Genomic DNA, 13,298 nt, shown 5'->3' with positions numbered 1-13,298 from the left:
ATCATACATTGGACATACTGCACAAACAATTGTTAGACAAATGTGCGGGGGAGGTAGTGCTCGTCTCCCCTAGTAAATTAACCACAGAAAGATGTGCCCTTCTTTCCATTAGTGAGGGGGACTCCTAGTGTTAGGAGCCAGGTTGGGGCTTCTAGTGTTGGAAGCGGGTTTGTATATAGAAGAGACGAGATGAGTGCTTACGGCTTATATTGAGAAGCTTTGATTTTCGTGTGTGCTAATATTGCCCAATGATGCCTCTTACACACTTAATGGGAACAATGTAGTTGAAGGTACTGGTCTATCCATCTCGAAGAGGAAAATGGAGAAGTTAGCTTTAAGTTAATCAAGTCAAAAACTAAGCACAATAGTATATCTATACTAATATAAAGCGGGGAGGGATTCAGGCCCCCCCCCCCCTTTCCATGTGGCGCAAGCTCATGCCTCCGGTTGGAGGTCCGCCGGATGGATTTGAACTTTGGAGTTGACAGCCGAAGCCGCCCCATTCACGTCGTGCGCGAGTAGCTTGAATGAAGGAGGTACCAGTGCCGGAAGAGAAAGAGGGGGAGAGAGTCAGCGCTGGAAGAGAAAGAGGGAGAGAAAGTCCATTGCCTGCGAGAGAGAGAGAGAGGGAGAGACTGCTACAGCGGCCACCTGTGAGAGCGGGTGAGAGAGAGAGAGACAACTGCAAGAGCGGGAGAGAGAGAGAGAGAGAGAGAGAGAGAGAGAGCAGACCCGGCAGCTCGACTGTGAGAGAGAGAGAGAGAGAGAGAGAGAAGCAGACACGGCTCCTCGACTGCCGCTGTTGCTGATTCTACGGCCTCCTCGCCTGCTTCTACGGGCTTTGTCGGCTGCTGCTCACAGGCTCAGGTACTTCTTCTCGTGGTTGTTCAAGTTACTCCTGACCTGCACCCTCCTCTGTCAACCCAACCTCCCCCACCCTCGCTGTCGTCAACCCGCTGCATGCTGTGTAGTCGCCCGCCCGCACTGTCGTCAACCGGCTGCACTCCAAACCCGCCCTCGCACTGTCGCCACCCAGCAGCCGCTCACCCCCTTGTCGCCACCTCGCTGCACCCTCCTCTGTCAACCCAACCTCCCCCACCCTCGCTGTCATCAACCTGCAGCCGCTGACAAAGCTCGCTGCATGCTGTGCAGTCGCCCGCCCGCGTTGTCGTCAACCGGCTGCACTCCAAACCCGCCCTCACGCTGTCGCCACCCAGCAGCCCCTGACCCCCCTGTCGCCACCTCGCTGCACCCGCGCTGTCGCCACCTCGTTGCACACGCGTTGTCATCAACCAACAGCCACTGACCCCCCTGCCCCACCCTCGCTGCACCGTCGTTGCACCCTCTCTGTCCGCTGTGCAATCGCCCATTTCTATCCGCTGTACAGTCGCCCCGCCGTGCGTGAGCTGCAGACGAGCCGCAGACACTCTCCTCACCCTCTGTCAACCCATCGCGCGCGCGAGAGAGAGAGAGAGAGAGAGAGAGAGAGAGAGAGAGAGAGAGAGAGAGAGAGAGAGAGAGAGAGAGAGAGAGAGAGAGAGAGAGGAAACACGTGTCCACACACATAAGAGAGGAATAAAAGTAAAAAATGACCTGTGGGACCAAACTGGCAAAGAGAGAGAGAGAGAGAGAGAGAGAGAGAGAGAGAGAGAGAGAAAGGAAATGATATATTTATCCTAGGTTTGTGTGTGTGTGTGTGTGTGTGTGTGTGTGTGTGAGAGAGAGAGAGAGAGAGAGGGGAAATGATATATTAATGACATGTGTTTTTTTATGTGTGTGTGTGTGTGAGTGAGAGAGAGAGAGAGAGAGAGAGAGAGGTAATGAAATATTGACGTCTTCATCAAAAGGTCAAAATCACCTATGAGTTAATTTGTGTGTGTGTGTGTGTGTGTGTGAGAGAGAGAGAGAGAGAGAGAGAGAGAGAGAGATAGATGTAATGAAATGAAATATTGACGTCTTCAAAAGGTCAAAATGACCTATGAGTGTGTTTTTTTATGCGTGTGTGTGTGTGTGTGTGTGTGTGTGTGTGTGTGTGTGTGTGTGTGTGTGTGTGTGTGTGAGAGAGAGAGAGAGAGAGAGAGAGAGGGGAGAGATATGTAATGAAATGAAATATTGACGTCTTCAAAAGGTGAATATGGCATTATAAAATGGTGCGGATAGGGATAAGGAGAGAAGGAGGGAAATCAAGAGATCGGTAGAGAAGGAGGAAGCGCGATAGGGATAGGGAGAGAAATGGAGAAAGAAGGATAGATAGAGAAGTAGCCGACGCGGAGATTTATAGAGATGGAGAGAGAGGATGAGGAAAATATTTAGAGAGAGAGAGAGAGAGAGAAAGAGAGAGAGAGAGAGGGAGATATGTAATGAAATGAAATATTGGCGTCTCCAAAATGTCAAAATGACATTATAGAATGGCGCGGATAGGGATAAGGAGAGAAGGAGGGAAATCAAGAGATTGGTAGAGATGAAAAATTGTGATATGGATAGAGAGAGAAATGGAGAGAAAGAGGGATAGAGAGAGAAGTAGCCGGTGTGGAGATTTGTAGGGATAGAGAGATAGGCACCCAATAACTGCACCCACTAGAGAGTTAGAGAGAGAGAGAGAGAGGGAGGAAATTCTTTACAACGGTGGTTTAAAAAAATCGAGAGATAGGTGGAGAGAAAAGGGGGGATAGCGGATAGAGAGAGAAGTAGCCGACGCAAATAGGGATAGGGAGAGAAATGGAGAGAAAGACGGAAATCGAGAGATAGGTAGAGAGAGAGAGAGAGAGAGAGAGAGAGAGAGAGAGAGAGAGAGAGATAGAGAGTATCGAGCCAATCTTGCTCCACGCTCTGTCCTAACTTATCCTAAAAACCTATCCTAACTTTCTCAGAGTAATGGAGCAAGCCCTTGCCTCTGGAGGAGATTCATTGGAGGTGGTCTTTTCTACCCCAGAGAGAGACCAAATCAACAATGTGCGAACTGCCAAGCGTGTTGCACGAGGGGGGAATGGACCTTCAAAAAGGCAAATAACAAATGGATCATCAAAGAGGCAGATTGCAGATGAGCTAGGTGCCATCCGCACAATGTACTCCAACATTCAAGCCTCATGTGAGAGAGTGGAGGCATCACACAAAGAGAGCATTCACGGGTTGAGCCATTTACAACATCAGCAAGGGGTTTATCTTCGCCGCTTAGAGGTGCAGATGCAAGTACAGATCAATGATGTTTTGCAGCAACAAAACATAGTGCAAGTACAACTTTCTGAGATAAAAAGCAACCAGGACAAAATCATGAGCCTCTTGGAAATGTCTCTTCTTGAGAACAAACCTGACAAGGATGGCATTGATTTAAAAAGCATTGTGTCTGAATTGAGAAGCACCACCAACAAATTGACTTCCGTAGCAATACAACATAATACAGGTGTATCTGAAGTCAGGTCTATCACAAACAAGCTCAATGCATTGGTGTCGACCCATTGGCCCAAGAAGGGGCTTAATGTGACTGGAGATATTCCATCGAGTTCAAAGCAGGGGGCCCCTCATAGGAAGTGAAGTACGTAGTGGATGATAATACTCACGTCTCCCTCATTTATATGCTTTGCACATCTACATGTTCTTATCTCTCATTTATAGGCTACTATGGGGATTTACGTTTTGTAGTGGATGGATGATGAGTAATAATACTCACATCTTCCTCATTTATAGGCTTTGCGAATCTACATGTTCTTCTCTCTCATTTTTAGGCTACTATGGGGATCTACGTGAGGAAGGTCTATCTTATGTATGTAGTGGATGGATGATGAGCTCTCTTTTCTAAGTGTTTTTGCCATTATGTCTCTTGAGTCACCCCCCCCCCCCCTTCTCTCTCTCTCTCTCTCTCTCTCTCTCTCTCTCTCTCTCTCTCTCTCTCTCTCTCTCTCTCTCTCTCTCTAAGTGGTCAGGCTAATTTGGTGCACAGAGTCCTCTTCCCTCCTCTCTCTCATCTCTTTCAAGGTGTATAGATTCGCCCCTTTCAAGATCTCTCTCTCTCTCTCTCTCTCTCTCTCTCTCTCTCTCTCTCTCTCTCTCTCTCTCTCTCTCTCTCTCTCTCTCTCTCTAAATGGTCATGTTAATTTGGTGCACAAACTCCTCTCCCCTTCTCTCTCTCGCCTCTTTCAAGGTGTATAGATTCGCCTCTTTCAAGATCTCTCTCTCTCTCTCTCTCTCTCTCTCTCTCTCTCTCTCTCTCTCTCTCTCTCTCTCTCTCTCTCTCGCTCTAAAATTGTGGCCATAACATGTTGAAAGAAGTGATCGAAAGTTGTGTTATGCACGAGCTCTCTCTCTCTATCTTTTCTTTTAGATCCTCTCTCTCTCTCTCTCTCTCTCTCTCTCTCTCTCTCTCTCTCTCTCTCTCTCTCTCTCTCTCTCTCTCTCTCTCTCAGCTACTTTTCGGAGTGGTCTTTGCAAGAGAAGTAGCCCCCTCCCCCCCCTCTCTCTACTTCTATAAAATTGTGGCCATAACATGTTAAATGAGGTGTTCTCCAAAGTTGTGTTATGCACCAGCTCTCTCTCTCTCTCTCTCTCTCTCTCTCTCTCTCTCTCTCTCAACTATTGTTCCATAGTATTCATTCTAATCTGGTGCACAAGCTCCTCCCCCCTCTGTAATCTCTCTCTCTCTCTCTCTCTCTCTCTCTCTCTCTCTCTCTCTCATAGTTTCCATACATGAAACGTGAGGGATGGAGACTATGAGAGAAGATCCACTCTCTCCTTAATTCTCCACATTTAAGATTACTTATAAGAGTTCTTTTTGGGACAGATGGCTATTGGTCCGAAGGTGTTGTCTCCTGGACATGCAAGGCGTAGTAGGATCTGTCAAGCCTCTCGAGCTACACGACGTGAGGCAGCAAGAGAGAGAGTTCGGCGCTCTCTAGGGGGGATTAATGTAGCTTGCTTGGAAGATTTCCAACATTTGATTAATGTAGCTTGCTTGGAAGATTGCCAGCATTCATGTTCCCTTTGTGGTGCTTTTGCTTGGAAGATAGAAGCGAAGACCATTCGCACATTTGTGGGGAAAAGTTGTTGCAACTCAGGGAGTGTTTCTTTGCCACCATTATGTGAACCTCATTTAGAATAAAGAGAATTAATGCACGGAGGTAATACTAGAAGCAAGAAATTTCTAAAACATATTAGAGCATACAATAGTGTGTTTATCATAGAATTGGTCCATTGATGCCTGAAGAACAGCCAGTTCAAAGCCCTCACTTTGCTCAGTTGTATTTTTTTGACACTGAGAATGAGTTGCAAAATAGGATGCAACATGTTTCTAAACTCAGGCCAGATGTTTTGGAAATCTTGCAATCAATGATGCATCGCGTAAATCCGTACGTTCAAGATTTCAGGCAGTTTGCATCAATGGTTCAAACTTCCAATATTCCTGACATAAGGATGGTCATCACTGAGAAACGTACTAATGGCTGGCAGTACCTTGCTCCAACAGGTGCGGAAGTTGCTGCAATCATGCCTGGTCAAGGCGATGAGAGCAACATTGGCCATTGAGATATTGTGTTGAATCTTTTTGGTGGTGGTCTAAGAAGAATCTCAAATTGCCACAGGTCGTGCATGCCTCTCTTATATGTGTTGCTATTTCCAAGTGGTGAAGAAGGTTGGAATCCCTACATACAGGCATTAGACAGGCCACGGGAAAACAGGGAGCAAGGGGGAGGGAATACAAGGTATATTTCTACAATGGATTTCTACAAGTATAGATTGCAAATCAGGGATGACACAACACAATGTCTTCTACGTGGTGGTAGGCTACTGCAACAATATATTGTTGATGCATACAGTTGTATGGAGGAGTTGAGGCTTTTATGGGTTCGCAATCATCAAAGTGATCTACGCAATGAGGTGTATCAAGGTTTGGCTGACATGATCGGAGCAAGAGATGGAACAAGGGGTGACAGAGAACAGTTATTGGGTGCTAATGTTGGCAGGAGGGTGGTATTGCCTTCATCATATGTTGGTAGTCCACTCTATATGCACCAACTTTATCAGGATGCTATGGCAATTGGATGCAAAAGGGGGAAGCCTGATCTCTTCATAACATTCACATGCAATCCTGGTTGGAAGGAGATAGAGGACGCGTTATTGCCTGGACAAACATCCAACGATCGTCCTGACCTTACTGCACGTGTTTTCTACCATAAGTTCAAGGATTTGATGGGCTTGCTGATTAAGGGAGAGATTTTTGGTAAGGTCATTGGACACATTTCTGTGATTGAGTTCCAAAAGAGAGGCCTTCCCCATGCCCACATTCTATTGATACTTTCTCCTGAACACAAACCAACAGAGACATCCCATTATGATAAGATGGTGTGTGCGGAGCTTCCTAATAAGGTGATGTTTCCACAATTGTATGACATTATCAGTCGGTGTAATGTACATGGTCCATGTGGAAACTTGAATAGAAATGCTCCATGTATGGTAGAGGGAAAGTGCAGGTTTAAATACCCTCGAGGCTTCAACGGATCGACTAATGTGGATAGGGAAGGATACCCAACATACATGAGGAGGGATGATGGAAATCACACTATTTATAAGAATGTACAAATGAATAATAAATGGATTGTTCCATACAATCCATTTTTGTCAGTAAGGTACAATGCATATATCAATGTCGAGGTTTGCTCCACTTTATCCGCTGTGAAATATCTCTACAAGTATGTGTATAAGGGACATGAGAGGGCGACTATTGCTCTACAAGACATTGCAGGGATTTTAGATGAAGTTACAAACTATCTGGTGGATATTTGGGTTTGACTTGCATCAAGAGAAACCTGACATACAACGCCTCCATGTTCATTTACCTCATCAAAATCAAGTCTTCTTTAATGACAGAGCGACTATACAGAGTGTGGTGGAGAGAGAGGCCAGCAGAAAGACTACACTCACTGAGTGGTTTGTTGCAAATCAAAGATATCCAGAGGCCAATGATTTGTTGTACATAGACTTCCCAACAAAGTGGGTGTGGAAGTCAACAAGCAGAACATGGACTCCAAGACAGAAAGGAGACGTGATTGGAAGAATGTACAACATAGTTCCCACTGCCGGAGAGTTATACTATTTGCGCATGTTACTCAACAAGTGCAAAGGATGTAGGTCTTTTGAGGATATTCGGACCTTCAATGGACAAGTATATGAAACATTTAAAGAAGCATGCAATGCACATGGATTATTGCAAGTTGATGATGAATGGTTTCTTTGTTTAGAGGAAGCTTCATTTCAACAAACAGGAAAACAATTACGACTACTATTTATAATCATTTTGGTTTTTTGTGAGCCGATATGTCCTGGTGCATTATGGAATCACTTCAGTAAGGAGCTTTCTGAGGACCATGTATATCATATGAGGACTTCCACAACTAATGAGCGTATCTATGAACGCATGGCACAAAACCAAGCATTTTCGAACTTGGAGACAATGCTTCAACAATATGGAAAGAGGCTCTCAGATTACTCTGGAATGCCCCAGGTGGATCACACATTGCAAGTAATGAGTGATCATGGAGTGCTTGCAGAAGAGTTAATGTATAATGTGGAGGAACAAAGAGGCCTATCTGCTCGAAATGAATCATCTTTGAATGCTGGACAAAGGGAAGCTTACAATCGAGTTTTAGAAGCCATTGGCATGAATAGTGGGACTGTGTTCTTCTTGGATGGGCCAGGGGGAACAGGAAAGACCTATCTTTATAATGCCTTGCTCTCTCGCATACGTGGAGAGAGCAAAGTTGCTTTGGCATGCGCATCATCTGGTATTGCAGCACAACTTCTTGACAATGGAAGGACTGCACACTCTAGATTCAAGATCCCTATTGATATAACTTCTGACTCGACATGCATTATTAAAGTAAATAGCCAACTTGCTGAGCTGTTGCGAATGGCTTCATTGATCATATGGGATGAAGCTCCCATGACTCATAGACATGCTTTTGAGGCTCTTGACAAGACACTAAGAGATGTGATGCATAATAACATGGTGTTTGGCGGAAAGGTTTTCCTCCTTGGTGGTGATTTTAGACAGATCTTGCCTGTTGTACGTAGAGGTGGAAGGGCAGACATTGTTGATGCATCTTTGTGCCGCTGATACATTTGGTGTTGTACAGAAATTCTGTGTCTAACAGAGAACATGCGAGTGGTCAATTGTTGCAATAATGTTAGAGAAAGAGAATTTGTGCAATGGACACTTGATATTGGGAATGGCAATGTTTGTGATGGGGAGAGAGATGATAATGTAGCTTTGCCACCCTGCATGATGCCAGCACAAAATAGTTTGCAAGGTCTTATTGATTGCATATATGGAGACCTTGAAACACTCTCTTGCCATGCAACCTTTTTCAAGGACAGGGGAATCTTGGCACCTCGCAACAAGGATGTGGATGCTATAAACAATTTGGTATTGCAGAAATGTCCTGGTACTTATAAGGAATATGTCAGTGCAGACTTAGTGTGTGAATCAGATTGTGATAGCATTTGATTCACAACCGAGTTCTTAAATAGTTTAGATCTTGGAGGAGGTTTTCCACCGCATGTTTTGCATTTGAAACAAAATGCTCCAGTTATGTTGCTCCGCAATTTGGATCCAAGAAGTGGTCTTTGTAATGGAACACGCTTGATTTGTAAGCAATTCCACAGCAAAGTGATTGAAGCAGAAATCATTACAGGGTCACATGCAGGAAATACAGTGTTCATCCCAAGGATTTATTTTCTCATGGGAGCTAGAGAAGGCCTCCCTTTTGAGTTGAAACGTCGACAATTTCCCCTGAGATGTGCTTTTGGGATGATGATCAACAAAGCACAAGGCCAAACATTGGGAGTGCTTGGATTGTATCTCCCAGCACCTGTTTTCACCCATGGTCAATTGTATGTGGCAATGTCTCGCGTGAGATCGTCTTCTGCCATCAAGGTTGTGGTTGATGATGGTCACCACACAAGTGTGAGGGAAGGGGAAGAACAAAGGACATACACTTCTAACATTGTCTACAAGGAAGTGTTGCAATTGACCTCATTATGAAATGAAATGCAGGTGTAAAGACCCATTCAGCCTTGCAAGATTTAGATTATGCAGTAGCTATGTAGATATAATATATAAGAACCCATCTCATTTATAAGCTTTGTAAACGTACATTTTTAGTTTACCAATTTTCTCATAAATATCAGAGAGGTGTCTTCTTTGGAATATTACATTTTGAGGCCTTATATAGTGACATGATAGGGGATCTCCATAATTGTGCTATGTATTTTTGGTCTCTCTCTCTCTCTCTCTCTCTCTCTCTCTCTCTCTCTCTCTCTCTCTCTCTCTCCCCAAAATACATAGCACCAATCTTTGATCTTCATTTTTTTTTTTGTTTTTGAATGAAGATGGATCCTAATGCCTCCGTGACCTATACGCTAGGAAGGAGACCTCGACACATCCAAGGTAAAAGATGCTACTCTCTCTCTCTCTCTCTCACACACACACACACACACACACACACACACACACACACACACAAGAATTTGAAACTCACAATCACCAATTATGTTCTAGATCCAATACTATGGAGGGGCCCTATCAGCGCCATGGAGGTTATTCATCTGCTCGAGGTTTTGGATGTAGTAAGGTAACAATGTTGATGTCGTAAAGTAACCAGGTTCTATTTTGTTTATACTAATAGACTTTTGATTGGATATAGATTACAAAATTACCCACAATTCTTGCTGGTGGGATTTTTCGAGGCCTCATATGATCCAAGTTTTCTCTGCTACGTACAAATTTCTATCCGTAGAGGATTCAGAGCACGTATCACCATTGCAGAGCTCGGAAGAACCCTCCCAATGAATGCTGTGTTTTCTCAAAGTCTAACCCATGGTAGTTGGTCCCTACGCATTTTTGTTCTGGGGTCTATCCCCCTAGTGATTGGTCGATGTGTCTTACATCGTGGACCATGGGTGGTTCGATACCGTGGTAGAGCATGTCGTAGGTTGCGCTTTAGGATGTAGAAAGCTTGCATCTCTATGTACTGTGCATAGATATTATTTTGGACATTTTGACATTTTGATTGCGTATTTAGAGATCATTAACAATATCTTGCCATGCAAACTTTTCAAGGATGCTATAAATAATTTGGTATAGCAGCGATTTGGAATATGTCAGTGCATAGTTAGTGTGTAAATCACATTGTGATAGCATTGTATGTTTTGCACTTGAAACATAATGCTGCAGTTATATAGCTTTGCAATTTAAACGCAAGAAGTGGTCTTTGTAATGCTATAGTTTTGGACATAAGTCATTGCATAAAGGGTTGAACAAAATCTTTTTAAATGTTCATTTCCAAATTACATGAAAGCGCACTAGAGAGAGAGAGAGAGAGAGAGTACTTTTTTTCATTTTCTTTGGCTAAATTTGAAAATTTTTGCACTAAATTTCTCTAAAATTTGTAGGTTTCCTCACATTTTAATTTAAATTTGAGAGGTAAATCTTAGAATTTGTATATGGGATTACATTGAACCCAATGCTGAAGACGGTGCTGTTGTACTAGGAGAGAGGGATTTTGGTCCCCTTAGTCACTTGGCGGCAAGAGAGAGAGAGAGGTTGCGGAGACACGTGATAAAGGGGGGGGGAGAGAGAGAGAGGCCGCCGGAGGCGGCCGGCCATACTAGTAGTTGAAGGTACTGGTCTATCCATCTCAAAGAGGAAAATGGAGAAGTTAGCTTTAAGTTAATCAAGTCAAAAACTAAGCACAATAGTATATTCATATAAAAAAGTAGGCTATACTCTACGATTTTGACATTTTGAAAGTTCTATTAGTTACATGCTCGCATATATTGTTGTATATGGTTGTATGGGCACATCTGCTAATTCTCTCTCTCTCTCTCTCTCTCTCTCTCTCTCTCTCCACTATTTTCTACCAAATTGTCATATGCTTTCGTGCATGTGTGTGCTACTTCCTAAATCCTCACATCGTTTTGCTAAATCTCTCCTTCAAAGAATATCCATACCTAGCAATTGCTTAAGTAGTAGAATTTTGATGAAGAGCATTCTAGAATCATGATAAGAGAGGAGGATGAAAATGGATGTTCTAGGGAACTACTCAAGAGGATGAGTTCACCTTAGAAATGGCTAATGGGTCTAGACTTATGTTTCAAGACGAAGGCACTGAAAAGGAGCTGGAAATTGAGCTCAATGAAGATGAACCAGCCTTCTTAAGAGGGAAAACAAGGTACTCCATTGATTTTTCTCCTATGGAAATCGTAAGAAATATAAATGGTTCAATTTTAAGGGCTGTAATGACACAATCCACTTTAGCCAAAAAGAGGAGAGTTGTGAGGGTAGCAATCAAGGACCACGGTTCCATCACAAAGCATCTAGATCAACTTGGGAAGATCCCATCCTAGAAAAAGGAGAGCGGCATCTCACTCACGAACTTCGTGGTGTAGGAATTTCTATACATGACATGCTAGAGTGGAAGAAGGATGCATTTGTTGATGATCCACATTTGGCCAATAGTAAAAGCTATGCATTTATGTTGGGGTAAGGGCGTTGTGCCTTCGTGTGGGGCTGGATGTCCGTCATCCGGCCACCCACTCATCATACCCCCTTATTAGTTTTATATACACTAATAAGGAGCTCATCACTTTGAGGTGTGCTCCACCCACACAATGCACTCTTCTCCTCTCCTGCACTGCACTGCACTGCACACACATGCATCCGCACACATGCACTCTTTCAACTCGTATTAGAGCCGTGGTGGCAATCATGATGAGCCCTCGACAACAATTATGGGAGCTTCAAGATCGCGCTCAACTCAGATCTGCTAAGGACAAGTCAGATCAGAGGAGATCGGTGGAGCTCGGAGATTCGACATGTGCACCCCCTCTTTAGGAGATGAAATCTTGAGAGAAGAATGGTATCTGTTGAGAAATCGAGGATCTACATAGGGAGAGTCAAGTAGAGAAGAATCGAGCATTAAAGACAAAATCGGAGCAACTAGTAGCTAGAGTCGAGCAACAGGGAGCACTATTTAAAAGGCGATTGAGCTCCCAAGAAGCAAGTGTGTGTGGTTGTGTGCACGTGCACACACACACACACACACACACACTACTTCACATCTTTTTTTTTTCCGAGGAAAAGATCCTTCTATTAGTTAATGAAAGCTGCCCATAGGGCTACAACCACCTCTGCAAGAGAGGGCTACACCAAACATGATGGGGAGACTCTCCCAATGAAAGAACAACATATATACAATGAGGCTAAATCAAGGGATGGGAGGAGGGAAGAGACACACAGGTGGTCAGTAGTGCCATCTGAGCACACTCTGGACAATGGTATAGAAAGTCCCAGGGTGCCAGAGTCGAAGGAAAGCCTCGCGCGCTCCCGCATGCGGTAGGAGCTGCCATGTAGTCCCTCAAGCTGTCCTCTGAGAGTATGGATCAGCTCTAGCCAAAAGTCACGAACAGTCTCTGCTGGCGGCACAGAGCGGGCCTCAAAAATGCAGAAACAGCGGGCCCGCCAGATGAACCACAGTCTCAGGCCACTGATGAGCTCCAAACACTCCTCTCTCTCATTGCACCACTCATGTGGAGTAAGCTCTGTAGTAGCGGGCTGGAGTGTAGGACGCCCCCCCTGTATCAATGTCATCCTGCTGGTGGAAGATAGCTCAAACTGAAGTGTCGGGCCCGTGAGAGTGGACCAAGTCGCTATCCCCCAAGTGTATTGTCTAGCCGTGGAGAGAGTAGGCATCAGTCGAAGAACTAGCCACACCTGCTGGGCCGAGGCACAGTCCCAAAGAAAATGACGCTGACTCTCCACCAACTGGTCCTCACAGGCTGCACATGCGGCCGAGAGACCACTATGCACAAGCCAGCTCCCTACTGCTGTAGCTCTGTGTGCAACCGACCACTGAAACAAAGTGACATGCCTCGGCTGTCTGGAGTCGCACAGCCTCTGCCAAAAGGCTGCCAAGAACTCGACTGTGAGGCCCTCCTCCTACCAATGGCGTGCAGCAGCGGGGCGGGCCTCTCTCTGTGCTGCAAGTATATGACGTCCAAGCCGAGCACTGTATTGAAAGAAGGGGACTCCTGGGTGGTCTGCAGAAGAGAATGGGTCCCTCCATAGCCACTCACCAGGATCCCACTGTACTTGTATGAGTAGACAACACTCCCAAGCCCATAGCCTCCAGTGTCCAGTCTCAAGAGCTGCTGGGTCAGGGTCTATGACGCAAGTCCTCCCACAGATGCCCACAACTCGGATCCTCTGAAAACAGCACTCTGCTACCTGCGGGGCCTCTACTGCAAGTCGTTGT

General features: G+C 44.9%; 2 protein-coding genes and 1 pseudogene across 2 annotated transcripts; all 3 read left to right on the top strand.

The window, feature by feature from the left end:
• The first annotated feature begins 2,874 nt into the window (after nucleotides 1-2,874).
• LOC147451605 (uncharacterized) lies at nucleotides 2,875-3,547 on the top strand (annotated as a pseudogene).
• Nucleotides 3,548-5,577: 2,030 nt separating this feature from the next.
• Nucleotides 5,578-8,101, top strand: LOC147451604 (uncharacterized). The gene is made up of 3 exons (XM_086518757.1): nucleotides 5,578-6,208; nucleotides 6,611-6,771; nucleotides 6,869-8,101. The coding sequence occupies exons 1-3, from the start codon at nucleotides 5,578-5,580 to the stop codon at nucleotides 8,099-8,101; spliced, it is 2,025 nt and encodes a 674-aa protein (XP_086374883.1).
• A 42-nt stretch (nucleotides 8,102-8,143) lies between these two features.
• On the top strand, nucleotides 8,144-8,491 carry LOC147451603 (uncharacterized). The gene has a single exon (XM_086518755.1). The coding sequence runs from the start codon at nucleotides 8,144-8,146 to the stop codon at nucleotides 8,489-8,491; it is 348 nt and encodes a 115-aa protein (XP_086374881.1).
• Nucleotides 8,492-13,298: the final 4,807 nt, after the last annotated feature.

This window comes from Adiantum capillus-veneris, chromosome 8 (assembly GCF_014529385.1).
Source record: "Adiantum capillus-veneris isolate H3 chromosome 8, ASM1452938v2, whole genome shotgun sequence".
NCBI lineage: Eukaryota > Viridiplantae > Streptophyta > Polypodiopsida > Polypodiales > Pteridaceae > Adiantum > Adiantum capillus-veneris.
This window is presented reverse-complemented; position numbering and strand designations above follow the sequence as displayed.